The following is a 20,294-nucleotide window of genomic DNA, read 5'->3' as shown; positions in this document are numbered from 1 at the left end:
ATAAGACTCTGTTTTCAATTGCTTATAACCTCAGCAGAAATTGTTCCTCCATTGCTGAGAATGAGATTAGGGAAACATATTTTGCTCATGTTAAAAATCTCATGCTGTTTCATTGAGAAGCTGCATTGCTTCAGTGCTTAGGAGCACGGACATGAAATTTAGCCGGAGGCAAGGGGGTGCCTTGGTGCCGGGGATTTATGTTTTGTGAAAAGCCAGCCAAATTTTACTGAGTGTATAAGCTCTTGAAAAATCACAGGTGTCATGTGCTTAGAGGCTTAGAGTCTGGCAGTTAGTTAAATTAGTTACATTCTCCAAAGATTCTGTCAGTATTGGGAATGCCTGAGCCCAGGCACATGTGGGGTGAGCAGGACTTTTCCTTGCAAGTGCTGCTCCTGGCGCAGGAGCAGATGAAGATGCAAGATTCAGATGAACGAGGGGTAGTGGGGTGGGGAGACTGGGGCAGATGGGTCTGTAATCACTAACTTGGAATAGAACCCAAAATTCCTGAGTTTGGCCAGTCTTCTGCTGTCAGTAACTATCCACTAGCCAATATCCCCCTCTAGTGCTGGTCCACATAGAGGGTGGCGATCTACAATTGCTGCCAGTTACTCTTAGTTCAAGTGTCAGAGATCTGTGCAGTGGATATTAAGGTTCTGACCCTGCTGATGAGCCGTGTGGGTGTTAATATGATGCCACATGATGGAATTCGTTTGTTTGGTTTTTTCAGTTTGCTTTTTTTAAAAAGCCAGGAACATAATAATGTTCATTTAGCAGTTTTGTCACTGAAAAGTTAGGAAATGCCAGAATTAAAGTTGCATGTTCAAATGCATTACAATAGTTTGTAATTTCCTAAATTCTACATGATTGACTTTGTAACTGTTTTATTTTCTTACTACAGTTTTTATGAATATGGTATTGAAAGCTTTAAGAACAGAATTACCATGTCACATTTTAAGTTATGAACATGAACTAAACCCAACCAAGCGAACATACCTGGGAATAAACCATAATGGTCTTGCTTAGAATGGCAGTACAAGTTATATTTGCAGTGTAAGAGATTGTAACACAGTGCTTTTAGGGCAGTATTTTTCATGAAGAATAGTGTTCTTATCCTTGGCAGATAGAAGTAGTCTATATTAAATAGTTGTTTGTTTTTTCTCCTGATGTATACTGTTGAGATGGAGGCAAGAGATCTATGGAGGTAACTTTTTTGTCAGACTTTTTTTATAGTAACACTTTCTGTAGGGTAGACTTTAAGTAGTAAATGTGTCTGTTTGAAGGAGGGTGCAGCAAAGCTTCCTTTCTGTTCAGTATGCATCTCTGAACCAGTATTAATGCTGTTTGTTCTCTGGAAGTTTTCCTTTCATATGCAAGGTCAGTGTGGAAAGATCGTACAATAGAAGTGATGTTTGTAAAGTGCTTTGAAGAGGAAAAGCACTGGACATGCTGAGTGTTATGAATCCTCGTATTTGTAACCTCTTTAGCATAACTGCTTATAAACAGGTTTATTATGAGGATCGTGAAACCTCAAGACTGGTGGTTGTAGTGTTGCAAGGACAGCAGAGTTATCCTGTTTCTTTGATTTTAGAAGTTCAGAAAATTACAAGTGAATTTACTTTACTTTAAAAAAAAATGCCTATCTTATCTTAGTCCATGGACTAGATGAAATATTTAGATGCCTAAGGATGGATTGAAAATCATTGATTTACGAACCTAGCATACTTAGGCACTTTAGTATATCCCACTGGGGGCCTAAGTAAGCTAGGTGCATAAATTCTATTGAAAATCATAGGAGTTATGCACCTAACTCACTTAGGCCCTAGTGGGATTTACAGAAGTGCCTATCTGTAGGCATCTAAACATATTTGTAAATCTGGCCCCATTTCTAATTACAGTTGAGAAGAGTTTTTGTATTGTACCGTATGACATTCTGACAACTCAGCATGTTAAGATGCGTACATGGTTTTGACTGCTGCATTTGCATTTCTTTGGCCAAGATTGACTAGGTACACTTTTCCTTTTAAGGGCTTACTGTTATCTTTTATGTAGCTACAGATTCTTGTGAAATAGTTAATGTATCTCATTTTGCTTCCCTTTTCATGTATGGCAGGCATAAGTATTATCAAGCTTAAATTAGCCTTCTATTAATTGTATAAATAAATATGAAGAATAAATCTTACCCTATTGTTTTTGAAATTGCATTTATCATGACTTGACTTTTCTTCTATTTATATCCACAATCAAAATATACAAGAAAGGCAAAAAAAGGTCTCAGACTAGAAATTTTAAGAGATTTATTTAAATGTTACTGGCTTGTTTGACATGATTTCACTTTTTGATACCAATGGAAACAAAAATTTCTTTCTTTCAATCTAATTGTTTTAGGTTGCTGCATTAAAAGCAATGGCCAGTCAAGGAGGTCCCAAATACAACCTTTCACAGCAGCCTTGGGCACACCCAGGTATTCCTTTGCTTTACATTTTTCATTTTATTCAGAATAGTTTTATTGAGGCTCTTGTAGGTTAGTATATTGGCTAATAAAGGACAGTGTATATTAGTTCCCGCTTTTCTATAGAATTTGTTTTAAAAACTATTCCACTTACCCAAACAACCTTTCTAGTTATCACTTTTGAGAACATTAAAGCAATACAAAATGCATTCTGGGCTAGGCCATTTCAGGAATAATTTGTTTTGTGTAGTACTAGGTCATGACTTTCAAAATTAGCCTAAAACGTTAGGTTTCTTAATCCGTATTTAGGAATTTAACTGATTTTCAAAGTGCCAAGCACACAACAGCTCTCAGTGGCTTTAGTTTTTGAAAATCTTGGCCAAGTATTTTCAACAATTGTGTAAGTTTCAGTATCTAATATCAGAGAGCTTCATCTTCCATATTCTGTAGGTTGACTGTCAATGTCTGAAAAACTTCAAAATATGAATTTAATTTGTGCAGTGCATGGGTACATTAAACAGTGTTGAAGATGTGACTGTTGAAATGTACTTTTCATGTGATGACCATTTAATCCAAAGTGTACTTGAAAGTTACCTTGATTAGTTTCCCTCCTCCTGCTTCTATACCAAAGGGATTACTGAATATTACTTAGAGGCTTATTGTTTATAGTTTTGTAAATACATTGCATAGTCTCAAGAGTTGAAAATGTAAAGTGGGAAGCCAACTACAAATTCCCTCATATTAAGAACTCAAATGAGAACACTTCCAAGGAATCTTTGTTGGGTTTGAGCAATTAATATTTTGTGATATTTACAGCAAGTAGAACTAGAAATCTGAATCTTTGTGTTATAGATCTTTAGAACCTATAGAACCTTTAGTTGCACTAAGTTCTTAAAATGCAAAACCTGACCAGTTTGTTCATAATTCAGTGCTGCCTCATTGCAGGTCAGACAATCTTGCTGCTAATTGGAACTCTTGGCTATAGTTTCTAATTTTATCAGGAATATGTCTTAACATTTGCTTTGTGATTCTGTACATAAATGTAAATGTGAACATAGCATGTTTGCAAATGAAAACCTGTTTATCTTAAATGAAATGTCAAGAAGCAGCTGGTATGTAGGACAGTGCCAATGAGCTATTTTCCATGCTGTCAGATTTCTCAGAAGCAGGAGGAGGGAAAGGAAAATACAAAAGCTACAAAAGTGTGTTTAAAAAAAAAAAAGAAAAGATGTAACTCTATTTTCTCCAAAGCTCTTGAATATTTCCCCATGTTTTCTTCAAGCTTCTCTGTAAGATTTCTTTAAAGCGCTCATGGCCATTCTTCATGGAGACAGACAGAGCACCTAGAACTAACCATATGCCTCAGATGGCTATGCAGCCTCCAATCACAGGAATGCTGTGCTGGATTGAAAAATGGTTTCTTTATTGTTGCTACATATTTTCAATGCCATTTTCAAAGTACTATTTTCTTTTTTTGGGCTGAGTATTTCCCAACAGTCACATCTCCAACTAAATAAGGAACCTTGAAGGGAGGAGTCTTGTCAAGGCTTTTTACCACTGAAGGGTAGTGACTGTGATTTTGGGGGTTCAGAGGGGACTGGGGTGGTGATATACATAAAGTAGGGAAAAAATAGAGGAAATCATTTGGAACATAGACTTTCAACCAGCAGGAGCAAATATTTGTGTCTAATAATTTTAAACTTTATTTCCAGCAAAGGTCAATGATTTAGTGTCTTCCACTTATAAGACAATAAAAACAAAGCTGCCATCAATGTTACGAAGCATGTCATTATACTTGGCCAATAAGGACACTGAATTCATTTTGTTTAAGCCAGTTAGGGTAAGTATTGTTAGTGTGTACATCAGCATACTTTCCATAGATTGGCCAACCTTGACATAGTTGATTAGCTTCTGAAAGTGTGCTTTGTAAGCTCATTTATTTTTGTAGGAATGAATTAATGTAGCTGTTTCTAAGTTTCTTTATCAGATGATTATTTTTCTTGTTAACTTTGACAAGATTTTCTGAATTTCTTGTGCTCTTGTCCATTACATAGACTCTTGTATGTGAGTTATTGTACATTAGAAAGCCAGACAGTAATCATATGAAAGACACCATGCATGTAATAAGTAAGCAGTCTAGTGTATCATAAATTATAGTAAAAAGAAAAGGAGTACTTGTGGCACCTTAGAGACTAACAAATTTATTAGAGCATAAGCTTTCGTGAGCTACAGCTCACTTCATCGGATGCATCGGAAATCCATCCGATGAAGTGAGCTGTAGCTCACGAAAGCTTATGCTCTAATAAATTTGTTAGTCTCTAAGGTGCCACAAGTACTCCTTTTCTTTTTGCGAATACAGACTAACACGGCTGCTACTCTGAAACCTATAAATTATAGTGTGGCTTTGCTCTGCTCTGAAAAGGGACCATTTAAAAATGGCACCTTATTCCACAGACCTGATGTAAGTGTTCAAAGTAAAGAAAATAAATGTATATTGCTTTTACTCCTATCGAGTGTGCACAGCAAACACTATAGTGAGAGAGTTGACTGGATTCTGTTTCTTCTTGTGTATCACCAGCATTTGGTAAGTCCAGTCAGGTATACCTGTGCAGATTGATCAAAGGCAATGAGGGTTGCCCAGGTTTAATAGAGGACTTGTTACTGGTAAATGTGCACACACAAGAAAACCCAGCATGGTTCTTAGATGCCAGGTTAAGTGTACAGGGCTAAGTGTTAAGAACACCCCTCCCTCTCCCCCCCATCTTTTATTTGTTAACGGAGCGCATATGATCTGGAGTAGTCACACAATAGACAAGGAACCCTCTCCATGCCGTTTTAGAGTTACTTTTTAGAGAAGAACCACTTTTAAGAGCACAGAGTTCTACCACACACACAGCTCCATTCACTTCTGAGGCTGATTGATACACAGGAAGTTCAGTTTGTTTCATATTTGAGACAGATCTTGTGATATTCCAACACTAAATGTTTTTCTTTCCTTTGTAAAGAATAATATTCAGCAAGTGTTCCAGAAACTCCATGCTTTGTTAAAGGAAGAATTTAGCAATGAAGATCTCCAGATCATAGCTTGTCCTTCAATGGAACAGGTATAAAGTGAAGCTCCTTATTTTACAGATTACTCATTTTTGCATGACTAGCTCACACTTTTAAATTAACCTGCTTTTCCATTTTGCCTAATTTTTATTCATATTCCTCTTTTCTGATTCTTTGAAAATCCAAAATTAATTTGAACTCTAAACCCTGAGCAAATGCAATTGTTTAGTTTTTACAAATATCTGTTAGACTGTTTTAAAACTGAGATTAGTGATTTAAGACATGCAACATTGGGATTTTATTGTACAAGGTCATGGCAAGGACTTTTCTGGTGAACTACACCCACTTTGGGCACCTTTCCTCTTTGGAGAAGTGATCAGATGTGCTAGGTGTATAAAAATTCTGAATGAATTGCAAGGATCTGTTTGAACTAAACAACAACTGGAAAAATATGACTAACTATGGAAACTTAAACAGAATTTCAGGTATAAGGAGGGCCTTTATCCTCAAAGATAATCAGTGGAAGGAACTTTCTGCATCAGGAGGCCTTTCATAAGCCACTCTCTTAGCAATCCCATAGCTTTTAAAAAAAAAAAAATTATTGGACATCAGTGGTATCTTGAGTATAGAGGATCAACTGGTGATTCTTGTTCACACAGTATTAAACTATTAATCAAATATGTGGACAGGAGGAATTTCCCCACAAGGTATTTTGACAGGGAACATGAAGTGGGAGAAGAATATTAACTTCCTCTGAAGATGGAGCAGGAATAATCTAATGGGATAAGGTGGATTTTTCCCACAGCAGTCAGATTTCTGTTCTTTCAGTGATGGACAATGATGCCCCAGTCTTTTGGATCTCTCTTATGCCTCCCCTTCTGGTTTATGTAAGCTAAAGTTTGCAGGTTATTAATAATGTAAATGATTCAGAATGCACCTCTTGGGTATTTTAAATTTACTTAGTTGTCTCTCAAATGGCTGCTGCACATAACTTTCTTTTAAAATTACATGCAGATACACACAGACTTATTAGAAGCTGTGTTGACACAATAGATTGTAACAGCTGAAAGAGCTATTCTGTCAAGTCACCAATTGCATAGTAGGAGTCTGTAAGTTAGCTAGAACTGGTGATTGCACTTTTTGACCAATATTCTTATAATTGTTCTCTTGGTTCCTCTAAATCCTTGGAGATTCATAGAATGTTTGTTTAGATGCTCAAACAGCATAAGTCTGCTCCTGACCTTGGATGATGGTAACAACACAATAGCTAACGTATACTTTCATTTTGCCTTTCAGGTGAACCTACTTTTGTCGATGTCTAAATAGCCCAACAGTCAGGCCATTTGAGGTAAATTTCAGTGGTATGCCAGGCAGCGAAGGGGACATGAAGTCATTTGCCAGAAGTAAATAAAGGATTTACACTGGGATCCGTCAAGGCATCAACTTTAATACTCCCTAGGCTGCTTAATACTGATTTACAGAAGAATTGAGTTCTACAAATTGTTTCAAATACGGCAGTTTTTTCTTTCCTAAAACTTAAGGGAACAAACTCGCTGAAGATTTTTACCCAAGCTCAGTTTCTGCCTTGCCATCAGATGTAAACACGTCTCAGATTGAAATGCTAAGATTTAAATGTATTTAAGACCTTACTTCTTTTGCTTTTAAGGAAAAGATGTGTGTGCAGTAAAAGAACTAGCAATTTCACGGGACATACTGAAGATAAATGACAAGAAATCTAAATTGAAAAAAGTCAGTGTGCAATGTTTGAATGAGATGGTGACCTGAGTGTCAAGTATTGCTGCAACTTCATTTTGACAGCCACACTAATTTTTCTCAACCCTCTGAAGAATCCTGTTAGTCCACAATACATTTGAAGAACATAGTTCAAAGTATATTAGTTTGTGAAAACTGTCGTTTCCCTTGAACTTCAGAATGTTCTGCAATATTTGATGCAATGTATTTTGGGTGCCCTGTAATGATTAGTAGAAGTGAGCACTAACACTTGTACTTTGATATTCTGGAGTGCTCTAAGTGAAGAATCTTTAAAGAGTTCTGACTGTTATGAAATGAATATGTGGGGTTTGCAGTGGAAAGCTGTGCAATATAATTGTTAATGTTTGTGAGGGGGAACTACCCATGTACTAAAGGCTTTATGGCAAAGGTAAGGCTTAGCATTAAAGTTTTCAGGTACTTAAGGTTTCAGGTTAAGAGTTTCTATTTTTTCTGATTTAAGGTTGAGCAGTGCAGCTGCATTGTCAGAAGTGAGTGCTAAGATGCTGTAGGCCAGAGAAGGGGGCTCAAAGAGCAGCTCCTGGTGGCAAAGCTGTGACTATGGAACTTGTGCAGTACTGGTGCTCTAGAGTAAAGATGTGTAAAGGAGAAGTAGATGATGAGTGACTACAAAAGCATCTTTGTAAGTTAGGGTCATGAGAGAAGTACCTGCTGATCAGTAAACTATGCATATGTGTAACATCTGTTTATGATCAGCATGCAATGAATGATTGATACACGACATTGGTATGTTCCATTTCAGAAGGTTAAGTGCATAAACACCTGTCCATAAACTGGATGAAACACTGAAAATGGCTTTAAAGTGTCTTTACTGACCTTATTGTATAGATATGTGGAAGGCAATACAGTGACGTAAATGGTAGATATTTACTTATTCTCTAGCTTGCATGTTGTAGACATTTTACATATTTTTGGTATCTTGATTTAACAGTTTTGCTGTTACAGATCAGCTGACTGGATACTAAAATGGCAAGTTTTAAAGCCATCATGAGCAGCATTATAGCAGACTCTCTGGGGTATGGAAATGGTACTTACAGGATCTCATTTAACTTTTTGAAATTAAATAAGGAACTAACAAGGGAGAGAACATACCCCTTCCCTTTACCTATTCAAGAACATAGGCTGTAAAATGTCCAATGCCTTGTAATATATGTACATTTGGTCTTTTTATAGTGTTTTACAAAAGAGTGCATGATTGCTGTACAGAGTTATGACTGAATTAATTGTACAGAAATGGTCTGAAGGATAAAATATTATGTTAGTCTTGTGTTTTGAACCTTTTCACTTCTAAAATACTCAGACAGCTCTAGGACAGCTGATTTAAAAGATTACAAGAGCAATCAGTTTATTCAGCCTGTTTGCTAGATGAAGATTTGTTTAAACATGTACAGTTTCAGATATTTACATATACAATAGTGTAAATAATTTCAAAAGATTAATTTAAAGTGCTTTATATGATCTGACTAGACATTTGCTGTTTTTAATGTTTTTTTAAAATAAAAATTTTGCTTCATATTTTGGTCCCTGAGTAAAGCTTTGTGTGTATTTAAGACTTGTCTGACAAGATAACTGTAATGGCAAACCAATAAATATCCTGCAGGCATGTACGATGCTTCATTAAGAAAGACAAGATCTATTTCGTTGTTACCAGTAAGAGCACTGACTTTATCTGGCACAGACAGATATATCACTGAGTACTGAGTGTGCAGCTAATTGTGTTAAATTTATCTCTTTATAGTCATAATAAAAGTAAATTTTGTATTTTCTTTACTCATAAAGGATCTTGTGTGACTAAATGGTCTCTTCACTGCAATTTTATTGTAGGGAAGAAGCCAAAGTTGTAATATTTTAACTAACTGGCTTTTGTTAAGAGAAAACTTGGGACCTGATGGCAGAACACACAAGTATTATTCAACCCTTGTTTTATTTGACGACTTTTCTTGTTGCCTGGCTACTTGCAGGCTCATCTATCTATCCTTTGCCATTACGTATTGAATGTATTGTTGTTCTGATATTCAGTCCTGTAGGAACGTTCCTTCGAGAGGGTTGTGGTTTCTTCCTTGTAATAGCAATATAAACTTCCTATTTATCCCTTGGCTTTGATAGTGGCATTTGAATTAACTATTTTTAAAAAATCCTGTTTTCCCTAATCTCATTTGTAGAATTCAAATGGTTTAATTGTCACACAGCGGTGCTTCACAGCAATTGCTTCCTGATCACTCCCCAGACACACACAACATAATGAAGAGGCAGGGTTCTAACACCTGTTTGAATTATATCATACAAAACTAAATTGAGTGAATAACTAAGTGGCACCCAAAGAAGTCTTTTGGACATTATTATTTATTTGTATTGAGTCTCGATCCAGTTTCCATATCCATCCCAATTGTTAGTACAATAGTTAAAATCATAGGGGCACCCTTTGTGTTCAAGCCAAGAAGTTTCAAACAGGAGGAATGATGTGCGGACAACATAAAACACTTCAGAACACGCTCAGTTTATGGAAGGAATATTTATTAAGTTTTTTTTCCTAAGTTTATAAAATTCTGTAACGTCATGCCTTCCTAGGTACACTGGATGTAAACATCTATAACAGCCATAAAGAATAAGCAGAATGAGTTTATAAAGAATGTCATACTACATGAACATGATCACCTTTTAATACGTTTCCTAAACTAATAAACGTCTAAGATCTGAATTCTGGTACATCATTTGATAGCATCTTGAAATTTTACTTGAAAAAACTAATTGAAATTGATTTAGTTATGAGTGCTGCCAAGTGGATGGAAAACTAGCTGAAAGACTAAAGAAAGTATAGTGATGACTAATAAAGGGACCTAGAGAGGTAGAAATATCGTCAGGAAATAATAAAATGAATCTGAGCTTGTTAAAATGCAAGCTACTGTACCTGGGGGAAATATGAAACCCAGCTATTCAAGGGGAGAGAAATCTGGCATTCGGTAACATAAAGAGGCCCAAGTTTGATAATAGTGAATTAGGTATGAACTGGTACTGTGAAATGGTAGGGGGCAAAAAATTTAAGCTATGTGCAGAGACCATATGTTGTTGGAGAGCAGTGAACTTACAGTCCCTTTTCAGTCAGTACCAGTCAGACCACTCCTAGAATATACTCCATTCAGCTCTGGGCTCTTCAAGAAAACCGTAGACAAACTGAAGGCCTTTCAGAGAGCAAGAGAATCATGAAGACTAGAGAAAGTGACTTACAAGGACAGACTGAAGTAATAGTGGTGCCCAACTGTTTCATTTAAGAAAACTAGTTCACAGAGGAAAAAAATTCTTAGCTCCATTTCTTTAACTTGCAGTTTTGCTTAGGATCTGTGGCAGAGCCCCATTCTCTTCACCCTGTCTCACTTTGGAAGCCTCAAATAAAAACACACCAGCCAGCTTGTTCAATACCACCCCTAGTCGCTCAGGCTACTTCACTGTTAACCCACTGGAATGATCACTGTGATAAGCGGAGAGAGTTCATGCCACACCAGGCTCTTCATCCACAATCTTTGCCTTTCATTCATATTCAGACCCTTCCCCTTTAGTAACCATGAGGGGTGTTTTGTTACATTATACACATGCTGCATATTCATTCCACAATGAATTTCTGGGCAGAAATGCTGGGCCAGGGTGCAAGGCATGTTCACTGGGTCATGCAATAGGCACTGTCTGATATAGGCTCCCACCAAACTGAAGGTTACCCCTATTGTCCTTTCTCCTACTTATAAGAACCACCTCATTCTGTCAAACTAGCGCGCATGTATTGGTCTATCCGTAGGCATATACAATCCACTGCATATTTTCAAATGTGCTGTTTAGTGCCATAGATGCTCTACACTGGAATACAACTAAACACTTACAACATGCTTGAAAATGAGTTTTATTGTTTCCACAGTGAACTGCCCATGTAACCTTACTTGACTAGAGAGAAATCTAACATTGCGACACCCAGCGTGTCTACTGGGCAAGAGTCATTCTACATCTCCATTTTGGCAGTTTACACAGCTGTGCTAGAACAAGAGGCAGTGCCTGAATTTTGTTTAATGGCGTGTGCTGCAGGTCTTGTAATACTTTCTTCATCTTGGCTAGGAGGCTGTTGATCTGAATGCTTTTGGAGTTCAGGAGTAGCCCCAGTTGGCTTTCTGTTGGTTTAAGTAAGTGGAGTGTGGCTGTGTCTTTCAACTGAAAAATAGCCAATGTAAAGAGAACTTAATCTTCCGAGCCAAAGGCAGTGAAAAGGCAGCATGATTAATACTTATAGTCCAATTGCAGAATATAAAAAAAAATGCTGCACTATCAGTCTCCTGCAATGTGTTTACAGTGAGCTCTTATATAAACCACATTAAATTTTCACCTGTAAACATCTAAAATAGTTATACATCTTGAAGCTGTGTCCCTAGTAGTCCAAGTGAGATAGGGGTTATTTGCTGCAGAAAGTAAATTAAACTCTTCACACCTGTTTACTGTGGAAACCCCCCTGGTGCATCCTTTGTTCATTGAAAATAATCCCACAATGCATCATTCTGTGAGACCCCCTGTTATCAGGGCATGCCACAAGAAATGCATTTTGATTTTATTCAATGTCACATTCTGGAGTAATTTGTACAAAGCCAAGCAAACCCTCATTAAAAGTCTAAGGAAGGACCAACAGTGTCCATAGGTCCTTCAGACAGGAACTGAGTAAAGTTGAGTGAACATAGGTGGAACTAATCCCTCCATCTCCAATTTCTCTTTCTCCCACAAGCTAAATTTTTTAAAAGATGAGTGTGGGGAGGTTGTGTAGTGGGACTTTCAGCGGTGCAGTAATCAATACAACAGCTGAGGAAACATCTTGGGACTTGTGGTCTCCAGCTTACTGTTTATGGGTGTGAACTTGGATCTTCCTGCTTCAAAGCCACAGGACCCATACCACTTGAGCTAAGAGATGTCCAGCTAAGCTGCTAGTAATATAGGAACAATGGTAAAGAGCTGAGTAGTTCTGCTTTCATCCAGCAGAGGGCACTGATGTACACATGTATGCCTGCAAGTTCCCTACCCTATTATTAAGCCAAGTTCAGCAGGAGAGCTAGCTGGGCAGGAACCAGAATTTCACTTCCTAGGATTAGATCTGAATTGGAAGAAAAACCATTTAAGTTTCCTGCAAAACAGGATTTCTGGGGGGAAAAAAATTAGTTTCAGGTCAATTGAAACATTTTGTTTAGATTTCATAGTAGCAGCCGTGTTAGTCTGTATTTGCAAAAAGAAAAGGAGTACTTGTGGCTAAGGTGCCACAAGTACTCCTTTTCATTTTGTTTAGAGAAAATCAAAACTTTTGTTCCAATTGACTTATTTTCTATAATACATTTCAAACTGAAAATTAATTTTGAAACAAAAATATCTAAACATTCTGTTCTGAAAATGTTAAAATGGAATGTTTTAACCTGATCAAAATGCTTTTTATTTTTTTTCTGAAATGAAATTTCATCAGAATCAGTCCCATAGGAAGTTTCAATTTTGCCGAAACAGCATTTTCTGACAGAAAAATGCTCCAGTATACCATTTTCAGCTAGCTCTATTCAGCAGAAATTGCAGATGTGAAATAAACTAAGTAGTCAGTAAGGATTTTTAACAAAGGGAACAACAGGACTCCAGAACATGTCACATCTCAGTCGTGCCTTTTCTATGAAGAAGTTAATGCCCTGTCCTTTGGGACAGCTTAGTTCCATTAATTGGTAAATAGGAAATGGATCTGTAGTGCTAATGCTTAGTTCTGAGAACTTACCTTTAGCCTAGCCCCCATGTTGAAATGGATGCAGTTTTGTTGTTTAGTAAATGATAAGTAAATTTTCTCCTGAGCCACAATTTTAATCCTGATATAGATGTTTAGTTTCATGCAGATGGGCTGGAAAGGAGGTGCATGAACATGATGACTGAAGTTATGCCAATTCCAGTGCTTCTGTCGTCTTCCTTTCTTATCGAAGTAGGAGCCAGTGTTGCTATCCAGATTCAGCCTAGAGAAAGGTTTCAGAGTAGCAGCCGTATTAGTCTGTATTCGCAAAAAAGAAAAGGAGTGCTTGTGGCACCTTAGAGACTAACAAGATGAAGTGAGCTGTAGCTCACGAAAGCTTATGCTCAAATAAATTTGTTAGTCTCTAAGGTGCCACAAGTACTCCTTTTCTTTTTAGCCTAGAGAAAGAGACTGAGTTAAGGCATGCAGAAGACCAAAGTGCACACTGCCTGGGGAATATAAATAACAAAGAACATCTCTCTTTGGCCTCTTAGGATCCATTGTCCTCTCACTGGTGTAATTGTTGCCATCAGTGTAGTTTCTCCTGATGCTCTGCGGTATGAAAGGGATCTGAATCATGCCCGGCATGTTTTGCTTGTGAACTCAGTCAAACACAAAAGCTTCGTTTACAGTAACCCCTATCAAGTGATGGATGCACTCATAAGCAGAGTTGAGTAGGAAATGTTTTTTTCATCCCAGGAACATTTTTGAAAAAATGTTCCCAGCACCAATCAGGATGAAAAGCCAAGCTCAAAAATTCTTGTGAACTGACAATCAAAGAAAGAATAAATCAAATCTGGTCAGGTCAATCGTGATATTTGGTTTCAATTTTGACTTTTTTTTATTAAAATTGTTACTATAATTAGCTTAAATTTCTAAAGGAAAGGTTGATTCAGATTGAAAACAAAATGGACATTTGTTTGGAAATGTCAAAATGGGATGTGTAAACAATTTCAAAACAAATTTTCCAAAAAATTTTGAACCCAGAAATTTGTTGAAAATGACTTGTTCCCTCAAACAGTTTTGGTATGTTCCTGACCAGCCCTACTTATCACAGTTTCCATAATGAAGGGAAGGTGGAGGGAGCTCTAGGAAACATTTTCAAGGGCTCAGCCCCCCACAGTTGCAGCCAGAGTTTCAAAAGAGCCTAGGTCCTGTGATAATACTTATGGCCAGGTTTTTAAAAAAGTTCAGTGCTCAACATGCAGGGCTCTTCATCTGCTACCTGAATGGGAGCAGAGTTCTTGAAAATCTGCCCCAGACTGTGGCTGATGAGCTTTTTTTGACCCCATTGCGTCTGATCCAACTTAACGGACGTCCAGTTGATTCACTTGGACCATACTGGCTTCATCTTAGGCAAATAGCTACTCTACAGCCATCAGACACTTCATGGGAGTGGCCTGTCAAAATTAGGGGAAGCCAGTGTGTGTGGTGCATCTCCCACAGCTGAGCAAGCATTTGATGCTAAAACCATACAGGTGTTTTGCCACCTCTGATCTATATTCCTGAGCTAAGGGAGCTCTCACCATTGGTATGTATCCCTTTGGTACTTTTCTTTTACACAGTGGCACCGAGCCAGGCTGCAGTCTTTCCCCCACACTATACATACTCGCCATTGAACTCCTCGCTGTCAGTATCCAAAATGCAAGAGAGATAACTGGAATACTTATAAAAGCAGTTGGAGCAGGGTAGGTGCATGTGTGCTGCTCCCAATGGGTGCTTATGGCTAGCTGTGGAAGAAGGCGGCTCCCTACATAGCTTCTTGGAAGGATTTCTGGCTATAAGATTAACCACTTCCAAGCAGGCGGCCATCTTACATTCTCAGGAGCTAACACTGTATCCCGGCAGCTTGGAGGAGCAGAAATGCTTGTGAGTTGGAGCTGTGCCGCTTTGTTCTCCTTGCTTTAATGTAAACTCACCTCACTTGCTCAATTTTGATGCTGTGGCTCAAACTCTGCCATCATGTCCACTGGCAACCCCCACGCCCTTCCAGCTAGAGGGCTGCCTCTGTGTAAATGATAGCAGTTGATAGCCTCATATTTTCGTTACGATTTTGCCCATACGTTAAAAGGATCTGATCCTGACCTAGTGAGCGGTTTCAGAGTAGCAGGCATGTTAGTCTGTATTCGCATAAAGAAAAGGAGTACTTGTGGCACCTTAGAGACTAACAAATCTCCCCACTGTATTTTCCACTGAATGCATCCGATGAAGTGAGCTGTAGCTCATGAAAGCTTATGCTCAAATAAATTTGTTACGTCTCTAAGGTGCCACAAGTACTCCTTTTCTTTTTGACCTAGTGAAATCAGTAGGAACACTGCCATTTATCTGAGTGGTTGTAGAATCAAGTCATGCAAGTTAGCACCTACATAGTTGTGTCTCTCTGTGATCATATCTCTTTCACTGCCAAACAAATCTGTATGTATTTGTACCTTATACATGTGCAGCATTTCAATTAAAACTAAATACATGTTCTCTGTATATTTGTGTTTGTCTGAGTGAGCGAGCTGACTTGCGGGATAAAGAGAGCTGAATGAAATGGAAAATCACAAATTCACGAGATACAACACGGGCAGAGATGTAATCAGGGAGCTCGCTCTGAGAGCTGATAAATAGCCCCCAAATGAGGAGTTCAGACTGTTTTTATAATTCAGCCTATTTGTCAGTCTGAATTTTTGTCTAGTTTAAATATAAAGAAATTGATTCTTACCTCACTGCTACACAAAACTGACCAGAACAACAATGGCTGGTGAATGGCTTAGCAGACGTTACATTGTGTGTCAAGTATTAAAAGAAATGCAAAAACAATAATACACCCCAGCTAGGCTGCTCTGGAGCACAAATTGAAGACATTTTGAACTGGTCTATGTTAAAATTAGATGGCACAAAAGTGGGTTAGTTTTATTTTGAAACCAAGGATTTTAAAAAATGTATTGTAATAGTCATTTATTCTATATAGCCCTTAATTTCTCTCTACAGTGAAGCACCGAGCAAAGGTATCCCCTCTCACAACAGTACAGCTATAAATCAAGGACCAGATCCTTGGCTAGTGTAAATCAGCTACACCATTTACACCAGCTCAGGATCGTGGCCCTAAAGTTCCCCCCAAAAAACTTGTGCCAATCCCAAAAGAAACCTGGAGTGATTATGTGTTAACTCAAAGAACTGAAGAAAGGCAGAGGCAGATCAACTAAGTGTATTGTAAGTTGTGATCATGGAATGAGAAGCACATGGTTAAGCAATCTTAAAATTTAAGATTACTCAGAGGCAGGGCATTTCCATAAACTCATTCTCATGGTGAAAACAGGATTGTGACTATGATGCTTGCTTCTCTCTGGAATTTGCTATTTGCTGCTGCACTATAATATTTCTTGTTCTGAGCCATGATTGCTGCTGTGGCCCAATTGCCATCGGAATACGAACAAGTGTAGGTGGTGTGATATGACTCCAGTTGGTGAAAACATTAAAAATGAGGGACCATTATTCTACAATCACAATTGTAGACAAAGAGAGAGAGAAGGAATGAAATAAGGGAAACAAATGGCTGGAATGCTTCTGAAAACAAGAGGAGCCACCATTGTGTTCTTAAAACGACTGCACAAGCATTTCCAGACCAGAGAGACAAAAAAGAGTAATGGAAAGACAGCAGGAGAAAGAGGTGGAAAACAGAGGATCAAGCCTAGGGGGTCAGTGGTATTTTACTGCTGCTAGGAATTGCTGTGTTACAGTGTTGTAAAAATCATACTGCTTCATGATGGATGAAAGAGCAATGTGTCTGGAGGCAAATACTGGGAGGGTAGTGGCCTTTATGGATGTGTTATTACAAAAGCTATTTGCAATGATTTGTAACAGCCAGTAAGACATTTAATGTATCCAATAATTAGTTTCAACACAGAGAGGACTTGTAAAATTTAAATCAGCACACACTTGCTTCCCCCTGTAAAAGATTAAAATGAAAAACTGATATTTATGTGCTACATTGATGTCTTTCATTCCCTGGCTTTTTTTAAGGTAAACTTTCTGGGAGCAGGGGGTTGGAAATTAGGATTTGATGACTTAAAAAGCAGGGATTCCTGTTGCAAACAATCTATCATTAGATATTAGGGTTTAGTCAATGGAAGAAATTGGTCATCTGAGCAATTCTTTATGGCCTGGAGCATTCACTGGATATGAGAAACAATCCAAATGCAAGGTTGCCATGAAGCCAAATGATACTGGCCCTAGCAATTGCCATTCCGATGCACAGACTAATATACAGAGTCTGGGCAAAACAGATTGGGAAGTAAAAGCCAGGAATGGTGGCATAACTGGGTTTAAGCCAACTGATAGCAAGGGGGTAGCAATAGACTGAAATGTGTAACTGGGGTAATGAAACTCTGCTGACCACTCAGAATTACTGGCACCTTGCCCAAAGACCTCAGTCTACAATTTTTTTTTTTTTTTCCCACCAAATGCATCCGATGAAGTGAGCTGTAGCTCACGAAAGCTTATGCTCTAATAAATTTGTTAGTCTCTAAGGTGCCACAAGTACTCCTTTTCTTTTTGCGAATACAGACTAACACGGCTGCTACTCTGAAATATATAAAATGGAGCAGACAGCAGTTACTGTCCTCTTTAAAGAACTGTGACACTCTCACTACAAATACTAGCATGTCTTGGGCTGAATGGCCCTTGCCTCAGCTCACAATGGAGTATCATATGGCCTGTAGTCTATGAAGGTTATACCTCTGGAATAAGTCTGAGGGTAATGGGCTGCCTTTGGTCCGCTGTCGCTATCTCTTAAGTGGAGTATACTGATCGGTTTTGGCTCAGAGTTACCTTGTGCTCCCCTGTTTGTTTGTTGTATGAATGTGTTGGGTCCTATCTTATGCACATATTGCAAGCTCCTCAGGACAGGGGCCACCTTTTGTCTTGTGTTTGCACAGGGTCCTAGTCTATGATTGGGGCTCATAGGTGCTGCTGCAATACTCAATAATCAATCAAGGCTGGACTGGCTAAATGAGCACCCATAGGTTTTAGAACTTAGCTGTTAGATGAACCAGGAGCAGTCCAAAGGACAGCAGGGCTTCTGTCACTCTGCAACCCCCACTTCACCCAGCTTGGCTCCCCCAAGTCCCAGTGGCACATTGCTCCTCCTCTATGACCAGCTAGCAAGTGGCTCAGCTCCTTCCCTAGGAGAGTTGGCACCAGTGCAGCTGGTGGAAGTGTGCCAAATCTCCAGCTGCTCCTGCCTGCTTAGCTATCCTCACTGCTGAGACTTCCCTACCCCAAAAGCCAAGGTGGTGTCCCCAGTCACTGATCATTAGGCCCGGGCTTCCTGGCTGTAATCATTAGTACTGGCTGGAATACTGTCTAACAGTACTTGTGCTCACCAGATGAGCCCATTCCTATGGTAGCACGTGGCATAGCCGCGGTTTGTGAAGAATGCTCGAATCCCTGAGTGTGTGTGATCCTCTAGGATGATGTATATAAACTGTACTTCCTTGACATACACGATCAGAATGGCAATGTTACCTGATGGATAACTGCGAAATAGTTAAGGAAAACCTTCCCCCCAAAACCAAACACCCCCCCCCCCAGCTCCTGCAATAAGGCAGATTTCAGTGGAACACCACCCTCGGTAGACTCAAAGGGTCAGGTTCTTGGCTGATTTTAATCAGGGTAGCACCACTGCAGTTACTGAAGCTGCTTTACACCAGCTGCGAATTTGGCTCACAATGTTGAGACCTAGTTTATCTGTTAGTACAGGAGGAAACTCCTAGCCAGAAAAATCCTCAATTAGATCATTCTGAAATTTGGCCCACTATTTAAAGGAATACGTCTTTGCAGGATACAAAACCTGACCTGTCCCATCTGGAAAAAGAAGACAGAATTTCTGCCCATCATGATAATATCTTCTTACAGGGTCACGAGCATGACAAACCTGTAGAAATAAAGTGATCTGGTGAACAGAGAAAGCGTGGGGCGAGGAGAGGAGTTCCAGGCCAAATACCCATCAGGAATTTTTTGCGATTGTGTATGCAGTGCACACACCTCAACTAAAAATCAGTAGCAATGTGACAGAGAGACTGAGATTCCAAATACGATATTCACAAACAATTTCTCCTCCAATATTTGCTCATCTCCAACTGGGACCAAAGCATTTGGCCCAATAATATACATCTATAGATGCTGTATCTCCCATTTTGCCCTTGAAGTTTGTTTTTAATTAAAAGTCTGCTAACTGACACAGGAGACACTTGCCATGGTTTATATTTTACACGTCTTATGTACAAAGCTCGGCTCTCTTTCATTTATATTAGTAGCCTTTCCCCGATAATATTTTGCCAAGAGGCTTTCTTTCCATCAGACACACAAGTTAATTTACCCTGCAACGTACTGACAGATGATTGCAGAGAAAATATAAACATGTCTTTATTTAGGGGCTAGCTCCAAGTGCTGCATGAGGTTGAGCGCCATGCTTCCTTGTAGGAATGAACAGCAGAGCCATTTGCTTCTCCTAGAAAAATGCCGAATTGTTTGCTTTGTTAGTCGGGGGTGGGGCGAGCGGGAGCGGCTTTACAGTCTAGCATTTTAGCATTACTAAAGCAACAGCTAATTCTGAAATGCAGAAAGAGGCCTTCCCCACCATCTCTCTCTCCGGGAGATTAGAGCTCCACCTCAGTAGCTTCCAGGCTTATACATTTCTCCTGCTTGAAGTGACTGATTCTGGCCATAACAAGAGCCCTAATTTATAACCAACCCGAGGATGTATATTTTGGCTCTGCAAACTAGCTCACACTGATCTCTTGGTTGTGAGGGGGTGGGCGGGGAGAAATAAATGTTGCTCTGGCTTCCATTTTTCAAAGACTTTTTATGATGCGCAAAAGCAGACAGTTCTAGATAGGAGGCTTTGTCATGCACATAGCTCATGGGGGAAAGTAGTATAATGGATTTCTAGATCTACAATAAAAAAAACATCCACTGCTTGTGATGTAAATCAAGGTAATTTTCATGTAAATTTATGGGCACTGTAACCTTTTCTGCCTTGGAAAGCAGGAGGGATTTCAACATAACAGCCCAGCCCTTGTTCACAATGCAGGTTTGGTGTCGAACACCTTCTACTCCCATTGTCTTCCATGGGAGCTGAGGGTGATCGGCACCACACAGGAGAGCCTCAGGCCCATGGAGTAGCAACTTATCTTTGGGTATTGCCACTTCTTCTTCATGTACGCGCAATGTGCCTCAGGT

General features: G+C 38.9%; 2 protein-coding genes across 2 annotated transcripts in view; one reads left to right on the top strand and one right to left on the bottom strand.

Annotated features, from left to right (window-relative positions):
* COG3 (component of oligomeric golgi complex 3) overlaps positions 1-9,061 on the top strand; it is a 45,298-nt gene extending 36,237 nt beyond the window's left edge. The window contains exons 20-23 of the mRNA XM_038406861.2: positions 2,386-2,461; positions 4,162-4,289; positions 5,455-5,553; positions 6,797-9,061. Coding sequence (XP_038262789.1) covers positions 2,386-2,461; positions 4,162-4,289; positions 5,455-5,553; positions 6,797-6,826 — 333 coding nt within the window. The 3' untranslated portion in view covers positions 6,827-9,061. The remainder of the gene's footprint in view (positions 1-2,385; positions 2,462-4,161; positions 4,290-5,454; positions 5,554-6,796) is intronic.
* Positions 9,062-10,603: 1,542 nt separating this feature from the next.
* ERICH6B (glutamate rich 6B) overlaps positions 10,604-20,294 on the bottom strand; it is a 65,026-nt gene continuing 55,335 nt past the window's right edge. The window contains exons 13-16 of the mRNA XM_038371678.2: positions 18,899-18,987; positions 18,437-18,589; positions 13,062-13,290; positions 10,604-11,482 (exon numbers count right to left, since the gene is read on the bottom strand). Coding sequence (XP_038227606.1) covers positions 11,258-11,482; positions 13,062-13,290; positions 18,437-18,589; positions 18,899-18,987 — 696 coding nt within the window. The 3' untranslated portion in view covers positions 10,604-11,257. The remainder of the gene's footprint in view (positions 11,483-13,061; positions 13,291-18,436; positions 18,590-18,898; positions 18,988-20,294) is intronic.

The sequence above is a fragment of the Dermochelys coriacea genome, chromosome 1 (assembly GCF_009764565.3).
Source record: "Dermochelys coriacea isolate rDerCor1 chromosome 1, rDerCor1.pri.v4, whole genome shotgun sequence".
Taxonomy (NCBI): domain Eukaryota; kingdom Metazoa; phylum Chordata; order Testudines; family Dermochelyidae; genus Dermochelys; species Dermochelys coriacea.
The sequence above is the reverse complement of the archived record's forward strand: the minus strand, read 5'-3'. Positions and strand labels throughout refer to the sequence as shown.